Source organism: Monodon monoceros, unplaced genomic scaffold, assembly GCF_005190385.1.
Source record: "Monodon monoceros isolate NGI ecotype Baffin Bay Population unplaced genomic scaffold, NGI_Narwhal_1 Super_Scaffold_20, whole genome shotgun sequence".
NCBI lineage: Eukaryota > Metazoa > Chordata > Mammalia > Artiodactyla > Monodontidae > Monodon > Monodon monoceros.
Window position 1 is genome coordinate 25,568,465 of NW_021703777.1, and position 24,656 is coordinate 25,593,120.

The 24,656-nt window shown below is 41.8% G+C and overlaps 1 protein-coding gene across 4 annotated transcripts in view; it reads right to left on the reverse strand.

Moving 5' to 3' along the window:
• The window catches only part of SLC10A7 (solute carrier family 10 member 7), a 252,019-nt gene extending 244,277 nt beyond the window's left edge, over nucleotides 1-7,742 (reverse strand). For 2 of the 4 annotated variants that reach the window (XM_029234967.1, XM_029234966.1), the window contains exons 1-2: nucleotides 7,399-7,719; nucleotides 1,343-1,425 (exon numbers count right to left, since the gene is read on the reverse strand). In XM_029234967.1, the coding sequence (XP_029090800.1) occupies nucleotides 1,343-1,425; nucleotides 7,399-7,498 (183 nt within the window). In that variant the 5' untranslated portion in view covers nucleotides 7,499-7,719. Of the gene's footprint in view, nucleotides 1-1,342; nucleotides 1,426-7,398 lie in introns of all 4 variants that reach the window. The other 2 variants (XM_029234968.1, XM_029234969.1) reach the window with 1 other exon arrangement.
• Nucleotides 7,743-24,656: the final 16,914 nt, after the last annotated feature.

Sequence of the window (24,656 nt, forward strand, 5' to 3'; positions counted from 1 at the left end):
GGCAGCTGCTCCACAAAGAGCATCAGCAAAGGCCAGCAGGAAGACCTCCAGGGAAGCTCAGTCCAGCACCACAGGAGTGGCAACTATCTTTCTGTATCACTGGGTCCCATATTTGGGAGACCTCAGTCAAAAGGAGAACTCAGGCGTTGACAGAAAAAGCCTGTGCCCCCTTAAGCACTAATCATAGTCCTTTATTGTAATATAATTTCCAAAAACTAGAATTCAACATATTTAGGAAATCTTGTTCTATGTCAGTTTTCAAAAGAGCAAGTAATTAGTGAGAAGATTTCAAGTTCTTGAGACAAAATTTCTCAGACACTATATGGGGATCCCATTTACATCAAAAATGCCCCATTGATAAGATTTATACCAACCTGACAACTACAGAATACATAAATTTAGTAAAACCATGCTTTTTCCACGTCACTACTAGGATGGTCAAAGAAGAAGGTAACTAAATTTGGTCTTCATTCAAAGCACACTTCAAAGAAAATAAACTTAAAATAAATAAAGGCAAGACATAATGCTGAAACAAATTGTACAGCCATTTCTAAAAAAACCCAAAATCCTGACATAGTAAGATTTCCCTATCTACATAAGAATAAGCATCTTAGAATGACAACTTTAGAAACTCAATGTAATTTCTTCAAAAGTAAATAGGTATTTTCTCCTCTTTTTTTCTTCTACTACAATTCAAAAGAGAATCACAAATTCTACTCATTCCTCTCTTGGATGTAAAAATGCCTGGATTTGTTTAATTCTATAAGAATCCCATATTTAGTGACACCTAGAAAAGTAAATAACATTACCTGTGTGTCTTCATAATAGACTGTGGCTTAGTATGAAAAATACCAGAATTTCTCTTAAAACATTTATTAATATGTAACAGATATACCAGCAAAGAATATACTTTTAAAAAAATTAGTTAAAAATTATAACATAACAAGCATCACTTGAGCAGCATAAGTCCTGGAAGCAAAAGATGATCGACAAGTTATGGAAACCTAACTAAACATCAATAACTCCAGTGAGCCTCAGTGCCACTAGAGTGACCACCACAATCTGAGGAAGACCTGAAGTAGATGTTTCAGTTCAGCTGTTGTACTGAAAACATAACCACTATAAACACACCCTTATTCTCCACGCCACCCAGCTATGCAGTATCTATAATATATAGGTACAAAACGCAAGTCCTTTGCTGCAGTCCAAGTTCTCTTCTGTGATAGTGAAGCTTCAGACTGTACCTACACACGGCTTTACAAAAGGAATCTGAAATTTCAAAAGAGTAAGCACGAATTAAATTTTTCTCCCTGCTTTTCATGTGCCCCATAGTTGACAGTACCTCCGTATTTAATGATAATCCACTGTTAAAGAATATTGTTGCGACAGCAATGTAGGAGACAGTTATTTCTGGCATCAGTGGTCCTAAAGAGAGAGAAATGAGTCACTGTTAGATAGGCATTTCCTGTAGATAACTTGACATGAAAGGAGAATCCACTGGAGGAGAATAAACGGTACTTTAAATCTCGGTGTCACCGCTAATATACTAATGTCCTGACAGAGTTAAGTGTTTGCTGTGATGCAGCCTGACTCCAGAGGATTTTCCAGATAGGCGAAGACCACGGTTGTCCAGTGCAGCACAGTATCCTCAGAGCAGAAAAATGAAAATAAATGCTGCTCTCACACGAGAGAGCAAATAGGCCGCATCCTTCCATATTAGGTCCTCTAATTTTATCTGCCATAGTTAAATGTCAGCCCTGCCGACATTTTGATTTCTGCATTCTAGCCACCAGAGTAAGTTCTGGGAAAAAAAAATTTCTGTTGTTTTAAGCCACCCAGTTTGTGGTAATTTATTCTGGCAGCACTAGGAAATGAACACACTCCCTCAAGCCAAACAACAGGACCACATCATGGTTCCTCCATTGCCTGTAATCCTCCACCATTCCAATAGATACTGCTCAGCAAATAAGACCAAGCTGGGGAAAAATCACCACTCAGTCAGTCAACAAATATTCACTGAGCAACCACAAGGCTACATTTTAGGCATTTGTAGCACATCAGTGAATAAAAGAAACAAAGAGCTCCTCAAACACTGCAATACCTAAGTGTCCATCAACAGATGAATGGATAAAGAAGATGTGGCACATACATACAATGGAGTATTACTCAACCATAAAAAGAAACAAAATTGAGTTATTTGTAGTGAGGTGGATGGACTTAGAGTCTGTCATACAGAGTGAAGTAAGTCAGAAAGAGAAAAACAAATACCGTATGCTAACACATATAAGAAAAAAAATCTAAGGAAAAAAAAAAAAGGTCATGAAGAACCTAGGGGTAAGATGGGAATAAAGACATAGACCTACTAAAGCATGGACTTGAGGATATGGGGAGGGGGAAGGGTACGCTGTGACAAAGTGAGAGAGTGGCATGGACATATATACACTACCAAACGTAAAATAGACAGCTAGTGGGAAGCAGCCGCATAGCACAGGGAGATCAGCTCGGTGCTTTGTGATCTCCTAGAGGGGTGGGATAGGGAGGGTGGGAGGGAGGGAGACACAAGAGGGAAGAGATATGGGAACATATGTATATGTATAACTGATACACTTTGTTATAAAGCAGAAACTAACACACCATTGTAAAGCAATTATACTGCAATAAAGATGTTAAAAAAATGATAATCAAGTTTGGGGATCTTGAGTTCTATAGTGGAGACTATAGTTAATAATACCATTTTGTATACAGTAGATCTTAAATGTTCTTATTATAACAATTAAAAAAATGGTAATTATGTGAGGTGAAGGATGTGTTAACTAACTTGACTGTGGTAATCATTTTGTATATCTAAAATCATCACATTGTACACCTTAAACTTACTCAATGTTATATGTTAATTATATCTCAATAAAGCCGGAAAAAAGAAAAAAAAATACACTGCAATACATTCTTTTAGATACCTGGCATTTACTCAAATCATTTTGCTATGATCTGAGAAAAGGCAGCAAAAGGGAGAAGGTAGGGGAAGAGGCATTACACTTCAGGGCAGTGAAAGTGGTTGAAAAACTTAAAAAGAAGTACATTTTTCCCCCCATACTTGTGAGTGAATCTGTCTCAGCTGCTCACACTTCAAAATAATATTTCCTCAAAAGCTGAGGAAGGTGATTCAGGAGCAGATTTGAATGTCAAGGAATCTGGCTTGTTTTAGTAAATGCCTTCCAGGAATTTTTAATATCCTGTTTGTTTTTTTTCAAACTCATATCCTTTTTCTTTTCCTCCAACCCCTTGCTTTTTGTGAGACCCATTTTTGTCAACTGTGCTGCCATCCACAGTGGTACCCCAGATTTTCTCTATAGGGTGGGTTATAGTTAGCAGTATATTTGCAAGCAAGAGCTAGGTGATGCATCCAAAGATGCATCTCCATAGCAAGCACATGGCATTGACTTAGACCACATGTTTCTTTGGGGCAGCTAAAGCATCTACCTTAGTTAGCCAACATCTGGGTTTTTTAAGAAGGTAACTCTTCCTACACCCCATGCACATATATATATAAATACACATGGTAGCTATTAACTAACTGGCATAATTCAGTGGAATGATTCCTTAATTTGAATGTCTTAAATCCTAGAGACAGGGTATACTGTTTATTTTTATATTGTTTTTTGTATTAGATGCACATCCAAATAACTAATCCATGAAAGGACCTGGTGAGGCTCTTCCAGGGCTACCTACAATGTACCTTTTTAAAAGGGAAGGAGGAATTAATTCTTATCTGGGGAAACCTAAGGCCCCTTTGAGACAGCTGCTAATGGATCGCCCACGGTGTGAATGCAGAACTAGAAGCAGGCAGGGCTGAAATAAAAAACTGGTAAATATTTGCACAGAGGTGAGAGTTGAAACTATGCTGTGAAATGGTATGTGGCCCCTCTCCAAGGTAATGATTATATCCTCCAAGTCATGAAAATAACCAGATTCAGATCTTGAGAAGGCTACAAAGCACAAAGTGGAAATATAAGTTTTAACTCTTCCTTAAACCAAAGCCAAAAAAAAAAAAGTTTATCAGTGAAAATGGAATGGAGTAGCAACATCAAAAGAAAAATTGGCCGTAAAAAATGAAGCAATTTTGGGACTTCAAACCCACGCTTTTTAATGTGGGAGTGGAGTGTGGGGAAAGAAGACGAGCTGGAATGTTTAGGAATGCAAGGAACTATTACCGTTTCATCAAATCTACTTATCTAGTAAATTTCACTCCTAAACCTAATCTAAGGTATTCATGCTAATATTCTTAAGTTTATACAGTAGCATGTTTCTGGTTATGTTTTCTTAATGCAAAAATGAAGCAATTTCCTTTTTAGGATTTATGTCTTAATTAATGGCAAAGATTTCAGTTAAGATGCAGGTAGAAATGAGACGCTTAATCTGTACTTCCAAAGAAGTAAGCCTTTCTCTTGGAGAATGAATGGCACAGTGTTGAACTCTGGTAAACTCTAAGATGTGCATAGCTCAGGGCTCCCCTGTGTGGAAATGAAACAGAGTATCTACACTTCAGGATCTACAATTTACATCTCCTGTGGCTCTTTACTTTCAACCTTCTATATATTTTAAAATGAAATGTAACTGAGTAAAAAGAACAGGGAACTAAAAATTAAATTTTCCATGCTAGTACCTGTTAACACTTTTTCCCATATGGAAAGTCATTCAACTTCTCTCACTTCAGGGTTCCCACCTCTATAAATTTCCTGCCATACATAACTCACCCACTGGCTATAAAGATTGTTTTTTAAGGGAGGGCAGAGCAAAGGTGTGATCCTTTAAGTGTAGAAGTCTTACACTTCAAAATAGAGTCATTAAGGTATTGATCCAGGTAAAGGTGAAGTGAGCATCTTAAGTTGAAAACAATCAAAACTTTCTACTGAAGAGAAAAGAAAGTCTAGAAAACTGTTCGACTGAAAATTGTTCAGTCAATGTGAGCACATGAAAAATGCACACGCATTCTAGTGTACAGACCCCAAAACGGAACTTCTGACTAAAAGTGACAAGCAAAAAGAGATGCTTTAGATCATTCTGTAGAGCAGAAGAGGACAGACCACTTTCAGCCACCATTACTCTCCTTGTTCCTAGATTTTTGTTGTTTTAACTGATGGGGTCAAAGTGTTATTTGGTACTATTAGGAAGTTTGTTTTTATTGAAGAAGTTTTACAGGTGGGAAGGTCAACTGAAGTACCAAGAACTTAGCCTGACAGCTTATATAAGACAGCTTATATAAGAAATCCCAAACAATTGTTTGTTTAACTGTTGTTTTTAGAAACAGTAACTTTTACACTTGGACAGATCTCAAAAAAATCACATGAATACACGGTTGTCTAATATTACCTGATTCTGCTTCTTTTGGCCTAAAACTCAGGGCATGGAAACCGTCTTTATTACAGAGAGCCTTTCTTTACAATGGTTATTCATTTTTAGTGATTTTTGCCAAGAATATTTGGATGGATGTTGCAACTGGTAGGAAATAAGGGGGAATCCTGGTCCCCAGTCCTTCCTCTTCCCTAAGCTAGCTCACCTGACCTAGGGTGAGTCACCTGACCTGAGGTCTCCGTATCTTCAGCTGTAAAAGAAGCATGTTAGCTTAAAGTAAAGTTCCCTCAGCTCTTAACAGTCTCCTCTTTTATAATTAAACAAACGAACTCTCCTAGATTAATGGCATAAGGACTAGTGAAAGTGGGAAACAATATTTCTAAGATACAATAATTCCCAAAACTTCAAGAAGCAGAGTCTGAGGGAACAAATCAGATTACAGAATCCATCTCACACAGGCCACTGTGGGGAAGCCCTAGGGAAATGATTCAGCAATCAACAGCTCTCCTTCCCACTGAGCAGACCAGGAATATAAGAGAAAAGGAATTTTACCAAACCTAGTCTCTGCAGGTCTCAACTTAAAGATCACACATCACCTGTGATTTCACCTTAACACTGAGCGAATCAGAGACCTAACCCTAGAAGCTATAAAGTCTGCAAGTGAAGCTAGTGAAATCTACATTCCAGATCACCACAAAGATGCTCTCTAACATTCTTACTACCTGGCTAGCTGCAGGGACAGGGAACTCATTGGACAGTACCTAAATACCAACCTTCACAAGTTTCCCCAAAGCTCACAGAGAAACTATGTCAAATGAGAAACTGGTATCTTCAGCAGGGTAACCCCAAACAGCTTTACTCTCACAGTTACCCACCCTCCACATTTTGTACTAAGTTGAACATAGAAGAACATAAAATAAACCAAAAAGTTTGAATCCCCACTACCTTTGTCCAAAAAATTCCTTTTAAATGTTCTCTGAAGCTATCTCTAAATGGAGGTATTGAGGGTAGAGGGTAGAAGGAACCACTGTTTTCCTGAGAGATCATTTCATTCAATTCCATCATGTTTGAACAAAAAGGTTCAAATAACTTCAAATATCCTCCTGACAGCTTCCTAGCATAAAGATTGTGTGTGCTCACTTTGGTTCTTATCTGTCCTTGCATGTGTAAAACCTGTCAATAAGCGTGAAAACTGCTAAACAAAGTCAAACAGACAATGAACTGAAGAAATTCAATTAATGTTAATGAAAAGTGGGACATGATTGTCTAAGGGTGGGAGGAGGGGGTCGGGGGGCATGAAAGGCTAACGGTATTTCCAGTCGTTTCCACCAATGCCCATCCACACATGACAAGGATCCCACAATTCAGAGATCTGGGTGTGATTTTTAGCCCACCTACATTTCCTTGCCAAAATACACACTACACATGGTCTAACACAGCCTGGATCTGTGAGACTGCTAAAGGTAGCAATTGAGTCCCGGCAGCACACGGAAGCAGTTGAGTGCAACGTGTCAGTCGGTTTGAGAGTTTGTGGAGCGGCAGGAACTGCAGCAAATCATCACCCTCCAACATGTGGGCCAACAAATCTGAGTTGGAAGAGGAATGGGTGTCCCTTTTTCTTTCCCCACTCCTTTTTTTTTTTTTTAACGTGGGGGAGGGGAGTGTCGGAAACAGGGTAATGGTGTCCACTCCAAGATAGATAAGGAACTCCTGGCAACCTAGCGTCCCTTGGGATAGGATGCTACTTTGAAGGCAAATAAGTTTCATTCTCGGTAACCTCACTCCTTGCCACTAAGGATACTCATTGATTGTTCGCGGAAAAGGCAACCTGCGTTCAAATTCCCTCGCCCCATTCCTAATTATAAATCTTCTCTGGGGCTGGCAAATTAAAAAACCAGCAAGAGGGCCAAAAGACACCTTGGACTGGTCGGTGCCCCTAAGAGAGGCAGACACTCCCCAATTCCAGTCTCCTCTCCTTCCCAAGACTCGCAAATTAGTTCTGAAGTGGGAATCGCAGTGGAGCATACGCAGAGGTGCAGCACTTACCCCCATTCACCCCTATGGACGGTTCCAGCTTTGCTCCGGCGATCGCCAATACTATTCCAATCATGAACCATTCTTTCCTCATTCTCTCCAGTAGCCTCATGTTTGTTAGGGTGGGTGGGTTTTGTTTATTTGTTTGGCTTTTTTTCTTTTTAAGCTGCTATCGCTTAATCCCCGGGGCGTCTCCACACTTTCCACGGTCCCACCTGACATGCAGCAGAGCAAGTCAAATTGCTACTTGTAAATTAAAGACCGGGGGGTTGCTCCGGCTGCTTTGAGGAGGGCTGCGAGTAGTAGTATCCAGTGACAGGAGAGTCTCACTGAGCGCCGCCATCACTACCGTGCGCCTACTAATAGACGCGCAAAAGCCACCGCGACTCCGGCTGCGCCTCCCAGCCCTCTAAAGCGGACGTTTGGGCCAGGCCGACAGGCGCAAGCGATCGAGGAAGGGAAGCTGGCCGCCGAGTAGGGCTGACAGACTCGCCACCGTCAAGACCTGTGGAACCTTAGGAATAACAGGGGCGGGGAGTGGCGTGAGGCGCCACAGCCTCCTAGCTCTATCAAGGGTCCGGCTCCAACAAACCTTTAGACACAGCCCCCCGCGCCCCTGGAATACATCCATGGAGAGACTCTTTTTGGCTTCGCCTTGAGCCTGCGGTAAAGGCTAGCGTGCGCTTGGGGCAGGGATTTCTCTGTCGGCAGCTGCGGCGGCGGGGTACAGGTTTTTTTTGGTGGCGAGCTTCTTCGAAGCATTACGACGCTTCCTCGACGCCGGCGTTGACGTGTACGCAGCGGGGGAGGGGAGGCCGCTCTCGGTCTCCTAGTCCCGGCCGGAGCCTCTGGAGTTAGCCATGCACATACCCCGGCGCGGGAAAGCGGCACCCCAGTGCGGGTAGCTTTAGCCCCGGAAATGGGTTGAGAATTGAACACCGAGCCGACGCCCACATACGTAGCAGCGTTGCAGCCCGGGAGGGTGGGCGGTACCCTCAGGTCGGTCATCCGCGGGTGGGCGCCGGGCCCCGACCCCGTTCGCCATCACCAGACCGAGAGTGGGGACTGCAGAGGTTCAGCCCCCTACCGGGAAGCGGGGACCACATCTTCCTTTGGGGATGGTGGGTGAGTGCTTGAGCTCCCTCCCTACCTCCCAACGAAGGTGACGGGGGCGGGGGGGGGGGGCGGAGGGCGAAGTGGGAGTCTGAGCTGGCGAGTCTGAAGCGTGCACGCTTTCGCTTGACCCCCAGAACTTGCCTCACCCAAGCAGCAGGGCAACTGTGGGAAGGAGATCAGGATACCCAGGGCAAAAGTGGTGAGGGACCAGGAAGAGGCAGGACTCCTGGCTTCCATTGCCCCACGTGCTAGATCCTATCGGTCCCCATTTCTCCCTTGAAGTGTTTTCTGCCAGCCAGTGACATTGATAGTTTCCTGAATGGACTTCCTACCCACAGACCCTGCAGGAACATCAACTCTTTCCATTTTGCACCCAAATAAATAAATCAGGCAAATGCTGTGTTACAGTTTACTAAGAACTCAGATCTATTTACAGCAGAATCAAACTCATGGAAATGATTTTTGTTTTGGTGGTTACTTAAAGGGAAAGAATACAGTGCACTGTGAATTCTGTATTAGTTTCCTGCGGATACTGTAACAGATACCTAAAACTGGAGGCCTTTAGAATAATGGAAATTTAGTCTCTCATAGTTCTGGAAGCCAGAAATCCACAATCAACGTGTTGGCAAGGCCACACTAACCCTGGAGGCTCTACGGAGAGAATCCTTCCTTGTCTCTTACAGCTTCTGGTGGTTGTTGGCATAACTTGGCTTCCTTGGCTTATGGCCACGTCACTCCAGACTTTGCATCTGTCTTCACATTGCCCCCTGCTCTTCTGTGTGTCTCCTATAAAAACATTTGTCATCAGATTTAGGACCCAACCCGATAATCCAGAATGATCTCATTTTAAGATCCTTAACTATATCTGCAAATATCCTTTTACCAAATTAGGTAACTGTACTTTGTTGAATGGTGTCCCCCAAATGTTCATGTCAATCCAGAACCTCAGAATGTGACCTTATTTGGAAATGGAGTCTTGCCCATGTAATTGGTTAAGATGAGCTCATACTGTGTTAAGATGGGTTTAAATCCAATGACTCATGTTCTTATAAGAAGGTCATGTGAAGACACACAAAAGAGACATGAAGAAGAGATCATGTGAAGATGGAAGCAGAGATTGGAGTGATGTGTCTGCAAGCCAAGGAATGCCGAGGGTTCCACTTTGGAACCAACCACCAGAAGCTGCAAAGTTGCGGGAGTGGGGCAACCGGAAGCTGTGGTAAAGGATTTAGATTTTATTAAACACTGTAGGAAGCCACTAAAGGAATTAAAACTAGCTAGTGAAGTCTGTCCAGTTTTGCTAGAGAGATTACTTCAGAGGCAGTCTCTGAACAAATAGTTCAGAAAGAAGTGACTAAGTCAGTGGAGCCGGAAAAGGTAATTAGTATAAGAACTGTTAAGCAGGAAAAATGAAAAATAAATGACCAGGGCTTCCCTGGTGACGCAGTGGTTGAGAGTCTGCCTGCCGTCCAGGGGACGCGGGTTCCTGCCCCGGTCCGGGAAGATCCCGCATGCCGCGGAGGGGCTGGGCCCGTGAGCCATGGCCACTGAGCCTGCGCGTCCGGAGCCTCTGCTACGCAACGGGAGAGGCCACAACGGTGAGAGGCCCGCGTACCGCAAAATAAATAAATAAATAAACAAACAAATAAATAACCAGTTGCCTATAGGGGAGTGGTGACTAGGGGAGTGGTGACAACGGTGAGAGGCCCGCGTACCACAAAATAAATAAGTAAATAAATAAATAACCAGTTACCTATAGGGGAGTGGCGAAACAGTCTAAAATGACTCCCAGAGTATGTCTGTCAGACAGATGTTCGTGCCAGTCACTCAGCCAGGGAAACTTTATATAGTAGATTTGGGAGGAGATTATAAATTCAGTTTAGATCTTGTGTTCAAGGCCATTGAGCATACAAATAGAGATGTCCAGAGGGGGTAGAATGGATGTTTGAGTTCATGAGTACAGAGTTACTGTAGGTCTGGGATTCTTCAACAATAGATTATGGAAATCATAGGCATTAATGTAGCAAATATATACTTTTATACTTTGTCACATTGGTTACTCAATCTCTGAATATAGTTCACTTATAATATTTATGAATGTTTACTATGTGCCAAGAATAGGAGTACACCTTGTGATTGAACCTGTCCCATCAGGCTATTGAAAAGATTCAGTGGGATGTACGTTGTATGTACGTTGCTTTGCATGGAAAAAATGCTCAGTTATGCATTTATTCCACAAATACTTATTGAGCTCCTACTTTGTGCTAGGCGTTATTCTGTAAATACTGGGGTTACAAGGAAAAGTGAGAGACAAGGTTTCAGCTTTCCTTGTGTGTTCCAATGATGACATAAAAAAGAAAATTAACAAGTAGTGATAACTGCCACAATGAAAATAAAACAGGTCGCTTGAGAAAGTAACAAGGAGGCTTCTTTGAGTGGTCAGAGAAGGCCTTTCTGAAGGATGCAATTTAAGCAGAGACCCAAATGATGCAGGAACATTCATGATGCTGACATCTGAGAGATAAGCACCTCAGGCAGAGGGAGAACTGGTGAACAACCTTTGTAAATGCCCTAAGGTGGAAATGATCTTGACATGTGTTTTAAGTTTCCTATTGCTGCTGTAACAAATTAACTCAGTGGCTTAAAACAACATAAATTTATTAACTTACAGTTCAGGGGCTCAGAAGTTCAAAATGGCTCTCACTGGGCTAAAAATCAATGTGTCCACAAGTCTGCATTCCTTCCTGGGTTTCTAGAGGAGAATCTTTCCTCTTCCTGCTTCTAGGGGCTCCCTTCATCTTCAAAGTCCACAACTGCCTATCCAGTCTTTCTCATGAAGAATCATTCTGGCACCGCCTCCCTCCTTCACTTACAGAGACCCTTCTGATTCCAACGTGCATACCCAGATAATCCAAGGTGATGTTCCTATTTAGTTTAATCCTTAATTTAATCACAATAACGTAGTCACACATTCTGAGGATTAGCATGTGGTCTTTATTCTACCTACTACATCATGTTAAAGGAAGGAAGGCCAAAGTACTGGAATACAGTGTGCTGGGGTGCCAGAGGAAGCAGGACCAGAGCCTTCAGATCATGTAGGTATTTGTAGACCAGGTAATAAAATTTAGATTTTATTTAAGTGTGGTGGGAAGCTATAGGAAATTTTTAAGCAAGGAAAAATCGTTCTTAGGTCACTCTGGCTGTTGTGTGGAGGAGGAATTTTAAAGAAGATGGAAAAGGAGATACGAGGCTTTTAGAGTAGTTCAAAGAAGAGATCCTGCTGGCCTGTGCTGGAGGGGCAGTGGTAATGGGGAAGAGAAAAGACAATCATTTCCAGTTATGTCACAGAGGCAGAGACAGCATTTGCTGTTGGACTGGATTTAGATGAGTTAGGGAAAGGAATCGGATTTATTATTTGTTTAGCTAAACCTAAGGTTTAGCTAAATCCACTATTTGGGTGAACGTTGCTATCAATTTACAAAGATGAAAGAGGGAAGAGCAGATCTAGTGAGGAAAATCAAGATTTATTTTGAGATAGCTTTGAGGGGCCTGTTAGAATTTCAGGTGGAGGGAATTCCCTGGCAGTCCAGTTGTTAGGACTCAGCCCTCTCACTGCTGGGGCCCTGGGTTCGATCCCTGGTCAGGAACTAAAATTCTATAAGCCACGTGGCATGGCCAGAAAAAAAAAAAAAAGAAAAGGAAAGAAATTCAGGTGGAGGGAGACCAGGCAGTTGACCAAACAGTTCACAGAGGGAGATCAAAGCTAGAGAGAAAAATTTAGGAGTCATAGGCGTGAGTGGTCTTTAAAGCCATGCGATTGGATAAGATTACCCAAAGAGACAGTGTGAACAGAAAAAAGTTTAAATAAAGGACTCTAAGTCAACTACCACCAACTAGAAATCTCACCCTCTTTCCAGAAATATGGCCCAACTCGACTCAAAGATCTTCAATGACTTCATATATCCCACAGAATAAAAGTTTAATAAAAAGGCACCTGGCAATGCACAGAAACAATTTAGATGGTAGTGTCCGGTTCAATGATCAACCCATGTAATTTATCACTGTTGAATAATTTGTGAAAATTATATAGGGTGTGGTGATATTTTATATTTTTCTTTTGAGAAGTTAAGTCATTTGTATTCTTTTTAATGATTCGAAGTAATTACAAATTAAATGAAAAATCCGTAAGGACATAATCTTCAACATGTCATATAATCTTCCAACAAATGAATATTTAAGAGCAACTGTTTTGATCAGAGAATACTTTTACACTAGTGAATATTGTTAGCTCCAAAATGTTACCATGAAGGGAAATGCTGACTTATTTTCCTGTACAGTATTGTAAATATAGCAAAGATAGAGATATATAGTGGCCTCGCCAATTACAGCAGAAAACTACCAATACAGGCATAATTTGAAAATATATCGTAGCTAGCTAGTTAATTTCCAAAATAAATATCTGGTAGTCCGCTTCTCTGAGCATTGCTAAAATGCTTTATGGAGATAGAGTATTATTTTCTTCTTTGCTATTGGCTCTCCCTGGAACAATTCACAGACTAATATTAAACAGTTATGAAAACCAACTCAAATATAGGAGGCCATGCTTTACATTAGACTAGAAGTATAACCACTTCGGTTTTTCCTGCACAGGAATTTAGGCACTTAGCTCCTATTGTATTTGTGTTCATGAGAGTTATGCATGTAGCTTCCCTCAATTTAAATGTGTTTCTGCCCTCTTCACATTGATAGGGAGTGGGTTTGTCAGGTGGAGATGTAATGCTACTTTCTTTAACCCATAGTGGGTGAAGTGTCTCTTTGCAGAAGACCTTCTGCTCCTGTGGTTTGTGGGAACTATCTAATAGTTTCTCAGTCTCTTAAGTGGAAGTCTGTCTCAGGAAATTAAGGACAGAGAGGAGAGTCAACAGCCATGGATGATAACCTATGGGGAGGCCCAGTAAATAATGGAGGGAAATGCAGCCCAAAAGAGAGGGATCATTTAAGGCTATTAGATGACAAATCCACTTCAATGCAGTTATTATACCTGTAAATATAGAAAAATGATAATGTTGACAACTCTTCCTCACACAATCTGGGTCATTAATAAATGATGAAGGATAGAAAGAGTAAAAGAAATAAAACTGAGACTTCCCTGGTGGCGCAGTGGTTAAGAATCCGCCTGCCTGTGCAGGGGACATGGCTTCGAGCCCTGGGCCGGGAAGATCCCACATGCCACGGAGCAACTAAGCCTATGTGCCACAACTATTGAGCCTACGCTCTAGGGCCCATGTGCCACAACTACTGAACCCACGTGCCTCGAGCACATGCTCCGCAACAAAGAGAAGCCACCGCAATGAGAAGCCCATGCACTGCAACGAAGAAGAGCCCCCGCTGGCCTCAACTAGAGAAAGCCCGCACGCAGCGATGAAGACCCAACACAGCCAAGAAATAAATAAATAAATTTATTTATTTAAAAAGAAAGAAAGAGCAGAGATCTAAAAGAAATTCAGAGGGCCTTAAGTCTCTATGACGTGGAGACCTGTGCGTATTACACTAGTTTCATGGAGCTCCCCAAAGCTGCACGTTTCATAGACTTGATTAATATAAAGGCTGTGTATGTAACTAGAATGGGTGCTAGGACCCATTCTTAGTGGCAAAACTCCTGATTCTAGCTGGGCACATGGCCACCAAATAAAGATTACAACTTCCTTTGCAGCTAGTAAATGGGCATGAGACTAAATTCCAGGAATAGAATGTGATTGGAAGTACCTGATTTCTAGGATGATTCTTATAGGAAGGCAACGTTCACTTCTTTATACCCTTCTTGCTGGCTATAACGCAGACGTAAAGGCTAAAATCCCAGCAGCCAGCTTCCACCAAGACTGGCAGAGCAGCAAGACAGGGGGTGCGTCTTGGAGCTGCCATAGTAGCTCTAGACCACCAACTTCCAGATTGTATGTGTGTAAGTGAGAAACAAACTTCTATTGTGGTCATTACTATTATTGTGAGTTTTCTGTTGCTTATAGCCAAGCCTAATTTTAGTTAATATGCCATACATATTTGAAAACTTGAAAAGTAAGCAGTGATGTCTTGACCTTTTTTGAGTGATCAAAAAAGTGAATTGCTAACCCTAATGCCTAATGGCTTACTTTTAACTCATACAATCTTTTGAGTTTACACATAGTAGAAACTGAATCATCAGTGATAAATTAATTTTTGGGGGGTTTGTTTTGGCTTTATTTTTCTACATAATTTATTGTGAGGTTATCAATGTCAGATAAAATATTGATTTTCATCACCTGCTTCTATTCATCTGTTCTGATCCAGTTCATTTTTCCTTCTGAAACATTGCATGCCACACTTGAGATAATGAAGAATTTCTGAACACCACAGCTAAGAACCTGGACATTCATCTGTAGCTACCTATATGCTCCTTACATGCAGCTGTGGTCCTAGTGGTTTTTTTCACAGCTGTCTTTTATGACAAGTCCTTGGAAAACATTTATCCCAATGACCTTCATGCATCTTCAAAACTCAGGCTTTGTTGTACCTTGAAGGCTCTCCTGCTACCTGGCTGATGGTGCCTCATACACCTTCCTTCCTTGGCAGCTTTGCAGAAAAGCAATAGATTATTAAGTAGGAAACTAAGACTGGAGTTTGCTGTTGTGATTGGCCTACCTGTCTTGGTGGATCCAATTTGTGCATACTATTTGGAGGAAGAAAAAGTTTGACCTAGGGGCCAGAAGCTGTATCTGAAGACACTTTAAAGCCACACTGGCCAGGCATCTATAAATATTATTTTTGAATACACTGCATCTCCTAGCATCATTTGTGAGGCTGGCTCATGATCTCTTAAGTGGCCTGGGTACTGGTATTGAAACTCTTGAACAGTGAGGAGGAAAACAGGTGCCACTACCATTCTCCAAGGAAAGTGTCACTTTTTTCTCCTACTGGAAGGGCTGTGGCAATTGTGTTCCCCTAGAAACAAAGGATTGAATAACTGGACCAATAGCATTTCCTAATTTGTCCAGTTGATCAAAGCTCTTAAATTCACATCTCCAAATTACTAGTCTAGTATTTCCCTTACACCAGCAGTGAGCAAACTAAAGCCCACCCCTTGCATTTTGTTTTGTTTGTTTTTTGTAAATAAAACAAATCCTGAGGTTATAAATAAAGTTTATTGAAACCTGGCCACAGCTCTGCCTGACTGTTTGGTATTCTCTATGGCCGTTTTACCTACAAAGTAGAGTTGAGTAGTTGCACAATGATCTTACCCAGCAAAGCCAAAAATATTTATTATCTGGCCTGTTCCAGACGTTTGTCTCCGTAAAAAATATTTGCTGCCCTCTCCCTCCCCAGACAGCACTGCCTTAGATAAGAAAAACTTAAGGTTCTTAAGTTTCCTCTTTGACTTGTAAGTCCCTCCTATGCTAAGATAACTCCCCACCTCTGTCTCCTTCTGGGTGCAACTGACATGATTTGCTAGGGCATGAGTAGAAATTTATTGTCAAGTCTCACTGTCAAGTTTGCCCGCAACACTTCCCGACAATATAAAGACCCGAAGCCAAAGATGGTATCTATACAACTTAGTACTTGCATCTAGAAAGTTATGTCCTTGGGTAGCCAGAGGATGTCATGACATAATTTTTGTTCCTTTCTGGAATGTAGAAAAAAATGCAAGGAAATGAAACCAACAAATGATCAAGGGAAGAAACAGAAAAAGGATGCAGCTGACAATATATGGCTGAGGGAAAGAAGTAAAGATAGGACAATTGAAAAATAGCATAGAAGAAAAGCAGTGCAAGAAGGTGTATTAAGGTAGGCAGAAATAATTCCGATAAGGCAAATAGACTTTCCTGGTCAAGTCATTCATTTCTGGTTGAAAGTTATTCACATGTTTCTTCCATGTGTTGCAGGAAGGGGACCCCTTCCAGGGCCCGAGAGTGAGCTCTTGTCTAACACTTGGAAATGAACTGTCCGAGGAGACACACGTGCTGACAAGCAAGAGACTTTGTTGGGAAGAGGTGCCCGGGTGGAGAGCAGCAGAGTAAGGAAACCCAGGAGGACTGCTCTGCCTCGTGGTTTTCGGTCTCAGGTTTAATGGTAATGGGGTTAGTTTCCAGGTTGTCTCTGCCAAATCACTTTGACTCAGGGCCCTTCCCAGTGGCACACGCATCTCTTAGCCAAGATGGATTCCAGCAAGAAGGATTCTGGGAGGTTGGTAGGAGATATGGACTGGCATCTCCTCTCTCCTTTTGACCTTTCCTGAATTCTTCTGGTTGGTGGTAGCTTGTTAGTTCCTTACCAGGAGCTCCTGTTGTAAGGTAACTCATGCAAGTGGTTACTATCAGCTTGGCCAGGCTGGGTGGTTTCGGTCAGTGGTTCCCCTAACACATGAGTGCTTACCCAAAAAAGATCAACCCTATTTGGATGTGTCACCATTTTCCTGGGATTTTAGAAATTTAAACTGAAGGTAAAACTGATACCAAGCAGGACCCTGTGGGGCTCCTGGGCACAAAAGCCTTTCTGTGTCCCCCATTTCTTGATTATAGGAAATAGGCTTCATTCAGCCTCAGTGACCTTCCTTGAATTCCAATGAGCAAGTTCAAACAGTTGCTAGTCAAGGAAGGGAGGAGATGCTGAGTCAAGGGAGGAACAGTTAAAAGAAACAATAGCGCAGCCTTGGGGCAGGTCCTGGTTCCCCCTCAAGGATACACATAACAATATCTTTGAGCTGTTTTGCAGATACTGAAACGCCCACCAGGTGGGAGAGGTTAATGGTTAATGAAGGTATACTGTCCACACGCACACAGACCCCAGACCAGCTGGATCCAGAAGGTTGATGATGCTGACTCCCACTTACCACCAACCACTCAGAAGAATGTCCATGAGCTGACCACACCCTCTTTGAACCATTACTATAAAACTCCTCACTACCCCCTCCAGGTTGGGACACACAGTTTTAAGGGCATTAGCCCGCTGTGGCCCCCACAGCAAAACAACAAATCCATTCTTTTCTGCTTCACCCAAAACTCTGTCTCTGAGATTTAATTTGGTGTCGGGGTACAGAAGCCAGATTTGGCTTCAAAACTAAAACTAAATTTTAAAAGTAAGAACAATTCTAGTCCAACATGCTGATTATACCAACAAGAACCAATTGTACCCCTGCTGAAAATCACAGCATGGTGACAGAGCTGGGACAAGCAATTGGAGCCCTCAATCACTCTGTGCTTTCTCTCATATACACTACAGTAGGACATATACCCTCCCAGAAAGCTATTTTAATGGTGAAAATTATTAGACAATTCAGTTTGGGGAAAGAAAGTTCAAAACCTTTGGAGATTTAGAGTTGCCTTAAACAATTGGAAGGTAAGCCTTTAGAACTTCCTTTGAAAGATAAAGTCAATTCCTAATGTACCTGTGCTAGCTGCAAAATGAATGTAATGTAACAGTACTTTGATAACCCAAATATATCTTCAGATTAAGAACAGAGAAGGGGAAAGCTCCACTCATATTTTTCCTCTTTCCTCGTGTGGTAAACAAATTAATAAAACAATTTTGAGTATTTTAATTACTGTAACTTTTTGATGTATCTCCCTGAACCATGTGCCATCTTCCTTTTACCATCTACTTCCAGTAATTAAAATTCCTTATCATTTCTTTATTTCCACATTCATTTTTTTAAAAAAAATTATTTATTATTTATTTATTCAGGCTGTACCGCGTCTTAGTTGCAACATGCAGGATCTTCGTCGCGGCATGCATGCAGGATCTAGTTCCCCGACCAGGGATTGAACCCAGGCCACTGCATTGGGAGCTCAGAGTCTTACCCACTGGACCACCAGGCAAGTCCCTATTTCCACATTCTTAAATGCCTGAGCTTATATTTTCCTTAAAGTGATCTCAATCACTGTATTCCCATAGTCCTTTATGGAACAGTGTTAGAGAGTATGGAGTGTTTTAGAGATAGAAATGAGAATAAAAAGGTAAGCCATGCTACTAGATGTTTAGGAATATTAATTAGATCATAATAATACTTAAATGCTTCTTTGTGGTGGCAATAGTACATCTTCCTTACAAGTTCTCTCCTTTGTCTTACCTTGAGTGGCAGGTAATATTTGTTGTGTCTCCTCTTCAGCTGGGTGCCAGCTGCATTGTCTCAGTGGCTTTCAAAAGGAGACTGATGGACCTAATCCATAAATACTGACTGGCAGCCAGAGTAAGGCAAGAGGCTCTGTTTATTGGCCATTAGTCATCAATAAATAATAGCAGTGTTAAACAGTAAACACAGAGCTCTGAGAATATCATTAACATTACTTACAAAATAAATGTTTCTGTGATATATCAGTGTGTGGCAGTCAAATCCCCCGAGGGCTCTAGGACTGAATTTGTCATCTGCTGTGTTTTAAACTGAAATATCTTTTTAGAAAGCTCTTTCTGGTTCTCTGCTCTGATTGACTTGTAAGAAGACTGGGATTTTCTCAAAGAATAAGATCTTCATTTCCTCTGGTTATGTGTCATGTCTTTATTGGGTTGACTTCATGAAGAGCTGGAAATATCTGACAAATATTTTGGGTCCCTATACTTGAGATATATGTTACAGGAAGCATGCCTAAACCCACTGACTACCTAGCCCAAGAAAGCAAAGTATAAACCTTGGGGCTTTAAGAAATAACTAACCACAAGCAAGATATTGTAAATCTTTTCTTGTATTGCTTTCTAGAAGAACATGGGGGAAAGCAATAAAAAAGTACTTTGTAAATAGTCTGTTTCTCCCCACCCCCTTTTCCTTGAAATCATATGCCTCCTTACTTGGTACCATGTTGCAAACAGCTGGAGTCTATCACTCGTCGTGGTATTATTCCCACTTGTTGAATGTCCTAAAACCGAACACTCTAAAAGCAATAAAGAAGGAAAGAGTAAACATGTTCTAAATGATTCCATTTCCATGCTTTATGACTTTCTCATGATCATTTTAGTCATCTACCTGAAGATTTATTTTGAAGGCTAAGTGGTGATTACACAGATGAATCACCCATTTGAAATGCCTTACTTTAAAACACAAGAATGAGAGAGAGTGAAAACCTGGAGGCTTCCAACTCCACATCCACCATTTGAGTAAATTACCTGACCGCGGTTATAGGTCTGTTCCTTCATTGACACAACAGAGTCGGCAAGGAGCGAGGTTGCTATCTGGCATATGTGAGTTCTCAAAAATCACAGGGGAGACATGATTTTGTTGTTACTTTTAAAAATTGTATAAAAATTTCATGCTATCTCAACTGAGAGGCATGTGACCCTTTTATTCCCCAGTGAAACTTGTTATGGTTAATAATACTTAATTCACAAGGTTGTCATGACAGATATAGATAAATCACCTAGCAGTAGAGTTAATGGTCAATAAATGTTCATTCTTTCCCCCTTGTGTTTTGTCTTTCTTCCCATTCTGTTTTAATATTTATTTATTTAGTTTATTATTTATTTATTTATTTTGGCTGCACCTGGTCTTAGTTTCAGTGTGCAAGATCTTTAGTTGTGGCATGCCTGCAGGATGGGAACACGGAGTCTTACCCACTGGACCACCAGGGAAGTCCCTCTTTCTTCCCGTCCTTAAAAAGGAGAAAAGTCAGCAGTGATCCTAAACATGAATATTTGTGGAATGGACTTAAAAACAGAATAAGAGGAAAGTCTCAGACTTTTTAATGATAAACATAAAATGATAGCAAGACATATAATGCCTTTCTAATGCCTTTTGCACAGGGAAAATATCATACGATTTCCCTCATTTTGAAAACACAGACAAAGAAGCATCAAAATGTTAATACCTTCCCTAAGATCAGATACAAAAAGAGTTGTCAAAATCTCCAAATTGAAATTCTAAAACCAAATACATTATTTTTAAGATATTATTTGGTGTATTGTATCTGTGTCAGCAGCCAGTAGTTGAAATCACTAGTTAATTTTAGGTTGTGTTTTTCTTCTGTGCTTTTTTTTTCTTTTTTTTTTTTTTTTTTTTTTTTTTCTGTGTCATGCAGCCTTTGAGATCCTAGTTCCCCAACCAGGGATCGAACCCAGTCCCCAGAAGTGAAATCGCTGAGTCCTAACCACTGGACCACCAGGGAATTCCCTCTTCTGTGCATTTTTAAATGGATATCTCATTACAGGTTTAGATGAGGAAGGCAACAGGGCCTAAGGAGACCCAGAGTGGAGAGAAAGAATGAGGCTGTAAGCAAGCAAGTACAGGTGCAACTTCCATGGCTGTCATTGTGGAGAAGCTGTTTTGTTTCAGTAGTTGATATCATTCTCCTCTGCCTCCTACTGAACTTCCTGTGTTTCTGTAGCTGAGTCTGTGAAACTTTATTCTCTGCTACTTTAGAGCCAGGCCCCACTTGCATAGTTGCCTGGGGTCTCTCCCAAGACTGCACTCTTCAAGACTGGTTCTCTTCCTAGTCTCCCTATTGCATTTGCTGGCTTGGCCCTCTGTCAACGTACACGTGCTTCGCTGCTGCCAGGTTATTGCCCTCTGCACACAGGATGCTAACTGTGTGATCTCTGCTAGTCATAGGACACCCGTTGCTTGATAGAGTATAAAACTCATCAATGCCCTGTGACAGTGTTAGAACATCCCCCAGAATGCTGTAAGTGGGTGACATACAGTGTTTGCATATGAAGATCTCTAAATATGTTCCAGGACGTGGCCTCATTCTCAGACCATGGCCACCTGAGGGATGAGAATTTTGCTCCTGTCTCCAGGTTGAAGGTTTTCCAGAGAGTCACTTTGATCTAGTGTCAGAGGGTCCCCGATGGGATACCTTTAATGTACCCCTATAGCTTGGATCCTGCTGCAGTTCAGTATCCTCGAGATGTCCCTAATCATAGTTTTCTTGAGATAGACATCCTTGGAGGTTCTAAGACCAAGCCATGCTTCCAGATGTTCATGGATCACAAAGAACACCGGACCAGGCCTTTGCCTTTCGATGCTTCCAAATAGCAGAGCAGGACGAACTGTACACAATGATCCATGTGAACATTTAGCCTTATTTGCAGTAAGGACCCAGACAGGCGATTAGCGTGCTGCTACTTGGCAAAGTGCACTTCAATTTCAAGCTGATGTGTTTAGTTTCCAAGGCTGAAATTGTTGTCAGCAATTTTTATTTTAAGTAGAAGTTGCAGTCACTGGTCTTTTAGAATACGTCATATTTACAAAGGTGCATTTTATAAGAACATCCTAAAGTGCTGTATGAATATCATTTCATTTATCTTTATGACGCCTCTGTGAGGGAGAGTAGCCCATATCATCCTTCCCATCATCACCAGGCTTAGTGTTCAAACGAAAGCACACAGAGGCTTTCTAGAGAGCAGCACAGAGCTCACAGTGGACCCAAGAGTAGGCCGGTTAGGGTTGTATATGAATATTCAGCCTCCGGCAAAAGGCTTGGGGCATAATTCTATCAACCCAAGAAAATAACACTTTCTTAAGTGTCCTTAAGGGCAGAAGAAAGGGGTCTCACTACAAAATGTGCCCGTTGTGTTGAAGACACTTTCTTTTTGATTTCTTGTTTCTCTGGTTCTCCAGTTACCAGTTATTATTATACTATAGAAAAAGAGTGGCAGGGAGGCACGGAGCCAACTGGACCGTGAGCCTGTGAAACTGTTGCAGGAAAGAAAGTGGGGTGCGAGAGGACGACCACATCCCAGGTCTCAGGCAAGTCCCTGGACGGCTGCCAGGTGTGGGTTCTTGGCTTTGTGCAGGAAAGAATTCAAGAGTGGGCCATAGTAAAGTGAAAGAAGGTTTATTCAGGGAAATACACACTACATAGACAGAGTGTGGGCCATCTCAGAAGGCGAGAGGCCCCGGGATACAGGATTGTCAGTTTTTATAGCAGTGGGTAATTTCATAGGTTAATGAGTGGGATGATTTTTCCAACAATTTGGGGGAAGGGGCAGAGATTTCCAGGAATTGGGCCACTGCCCTCTTTTTGGCCTTTTATGGTGGGCCTTGGAACTGTCATGGCGCTGGTGGGTGTGTCATTTAGATGCTAATGTATTACAACAAGCACATAAGGAGGCTCAAGGTCTGGTGCAAGTCAACTCATCCACTGTCTTGGACCTAGTTGGTTCTAAACAGTTTATATTGTGTCCTCAACTGCTGTGTCATTCTTTTAAAGGTTGTGCCCTGCCACCTTCCTGTCTTAAAATGTTGGTCCTGTTATTTGAAATACTCACCTGTCTCTAGATCAGAGACCAACATTTTTATTCGGCATCACTTACAAGTAATTAGGATAGTCCATTAAACATATCCTAAGAACCTTTTATTTCCAAGGATTAAATGAGTCTGATTTGACTGTTTAGTAGAGGTCTTGATAACTGTACAGAGTATTGACAAAAAAAGTTGGGAAGGGTGAAGGTAGTAGAAATTTATCTCTTTCTTTTACTCAGAAGTAAGGAAAAGAGTATTTATTGAGTATCTACATGGTACCAGTAGCTCTTTTAGATGAGCTCATTTATGCACGGAATTTTCAGTTATAATTACCATGCTACCTGCCAAGAAACCACGGCTCAGAAAAAATAGATGACTTACTCAAGGCCACACAGCTAGTGAAAGTAAACTACAGAGTCTGGATTCAACCCAGACCTTTCTAATTCTTTTTTTTATAATATAAATTTATTTTTATTTATATTATTTAGTTTTGGCTGCATTGGGTCTTTGTTGCTGCTCACGGGTTTTCTCTAGTTGTGGCGAGCAGGGGCTACTCTTCATTGCAGTGCACGGGCCTCTCATTGCAGTGGCTCCTCTTGTTGTGGAGCACGGGCTCTAGGTGCATGGGCTTCAGTAGTTGTGGCACCCGGGCTCAGTAGTTGTGGCTCACAGGCTCTAGAGCGCAGGCTTAGTAGTTGTGGCACACGGGCTTGGTTGCTCCGCAGCATGTGGGATCTTCCCGGACCAGGGCTTGAACCCATGTCCCCTGCATTGGCAGGCAGATTCTTAACCACTCTGCCACCAGGGAGGTCCCCAGACCTTTCTAATTCTTAAACTCCAGTTAAGAGCTGCTTGGGGATTGTCCTTATATGCTAATGTGAAGTTACTCAAGAATATAGCAGAAATACTCTTACCAAGAATTAATTGTATTTGTTCCCAAACCAGCCTGTCTTTTGTACTTGTTATTTGAATTATGTTATTTAATTAAATAATTAATTAATAACATCCTTCTGGACTAATAAAATAAAAATACAAAAAAAAGAGGTTTATGTTTCTATGAAGACTAACTAGAATGCTTTGGAAATACAAACTGAGCAAGACCCTCTGGGCCCTTTTGGGTACAACAGTGATGGGGCAGGGTCCTGGTTCCTCCTTAGTGAATATACATAACAATCTGATGTGTGTCTCTGAGTTTTTCTACAGGAACTAAGGCCCCCACCCAGGTGGAGGATGACAACTTCAGGCTGAGCACAAGCACATGGACCCCAGACTGGTGGAAACCAGAAGGATGATTCCTGGAACACTGCCCTGTTGCCTCACTACCAACCAATCAGAGGAAGGTCTCACACCCTCCAGCCCTTCCCCCCAGATCTTGCCTATAAAAACTCCTCCCCAAAACCCCCTTGGGGTTTTTTAGCACAAGCCACCCCTTCTCCTTGTATGGTCCTTGCAATAAACCTTCTCTGCTCCAAACTCTGACGTTTTGGTTTGTTTGACCTCAATGTGTGTTGGGCACACACTTAGGTTCAGCAACACTCTGTATTCTGGATTTCTTCCTGTTTTTATAGATGTGGTTCATCTTCTTTTCCCACAGTAGCTTTGCTCTTCTGCACAATTTCTACTCACTCTTCAGGACTCACTTTAGGTGTCTCCTCCTCTATGAAGTACTGCTGTTGCCCCTGGGACAGAAAGTGAGGTCTGCCTCCTATTGTGTCTCCAACCCCCATACCCCTAGCCTCTGATACGGGGAACACCGTGTGCAAAGAAGCCAAGGAGAATTTGCCAACAATAGATGGAGAAGATCAAAGGTCACTGTGCTCTTGGGGGATCAGGTGTGCTGGACCAGTGTCTAAGCAGCTGTGGACTTGAGGAGAGCAAAACAGGAAAAAAAAACCCAGCTGTGGGACCCATCCTCCCTGCCTGAGCCATCCCCTGTGGGGATGTTTTTTTTTTTTTT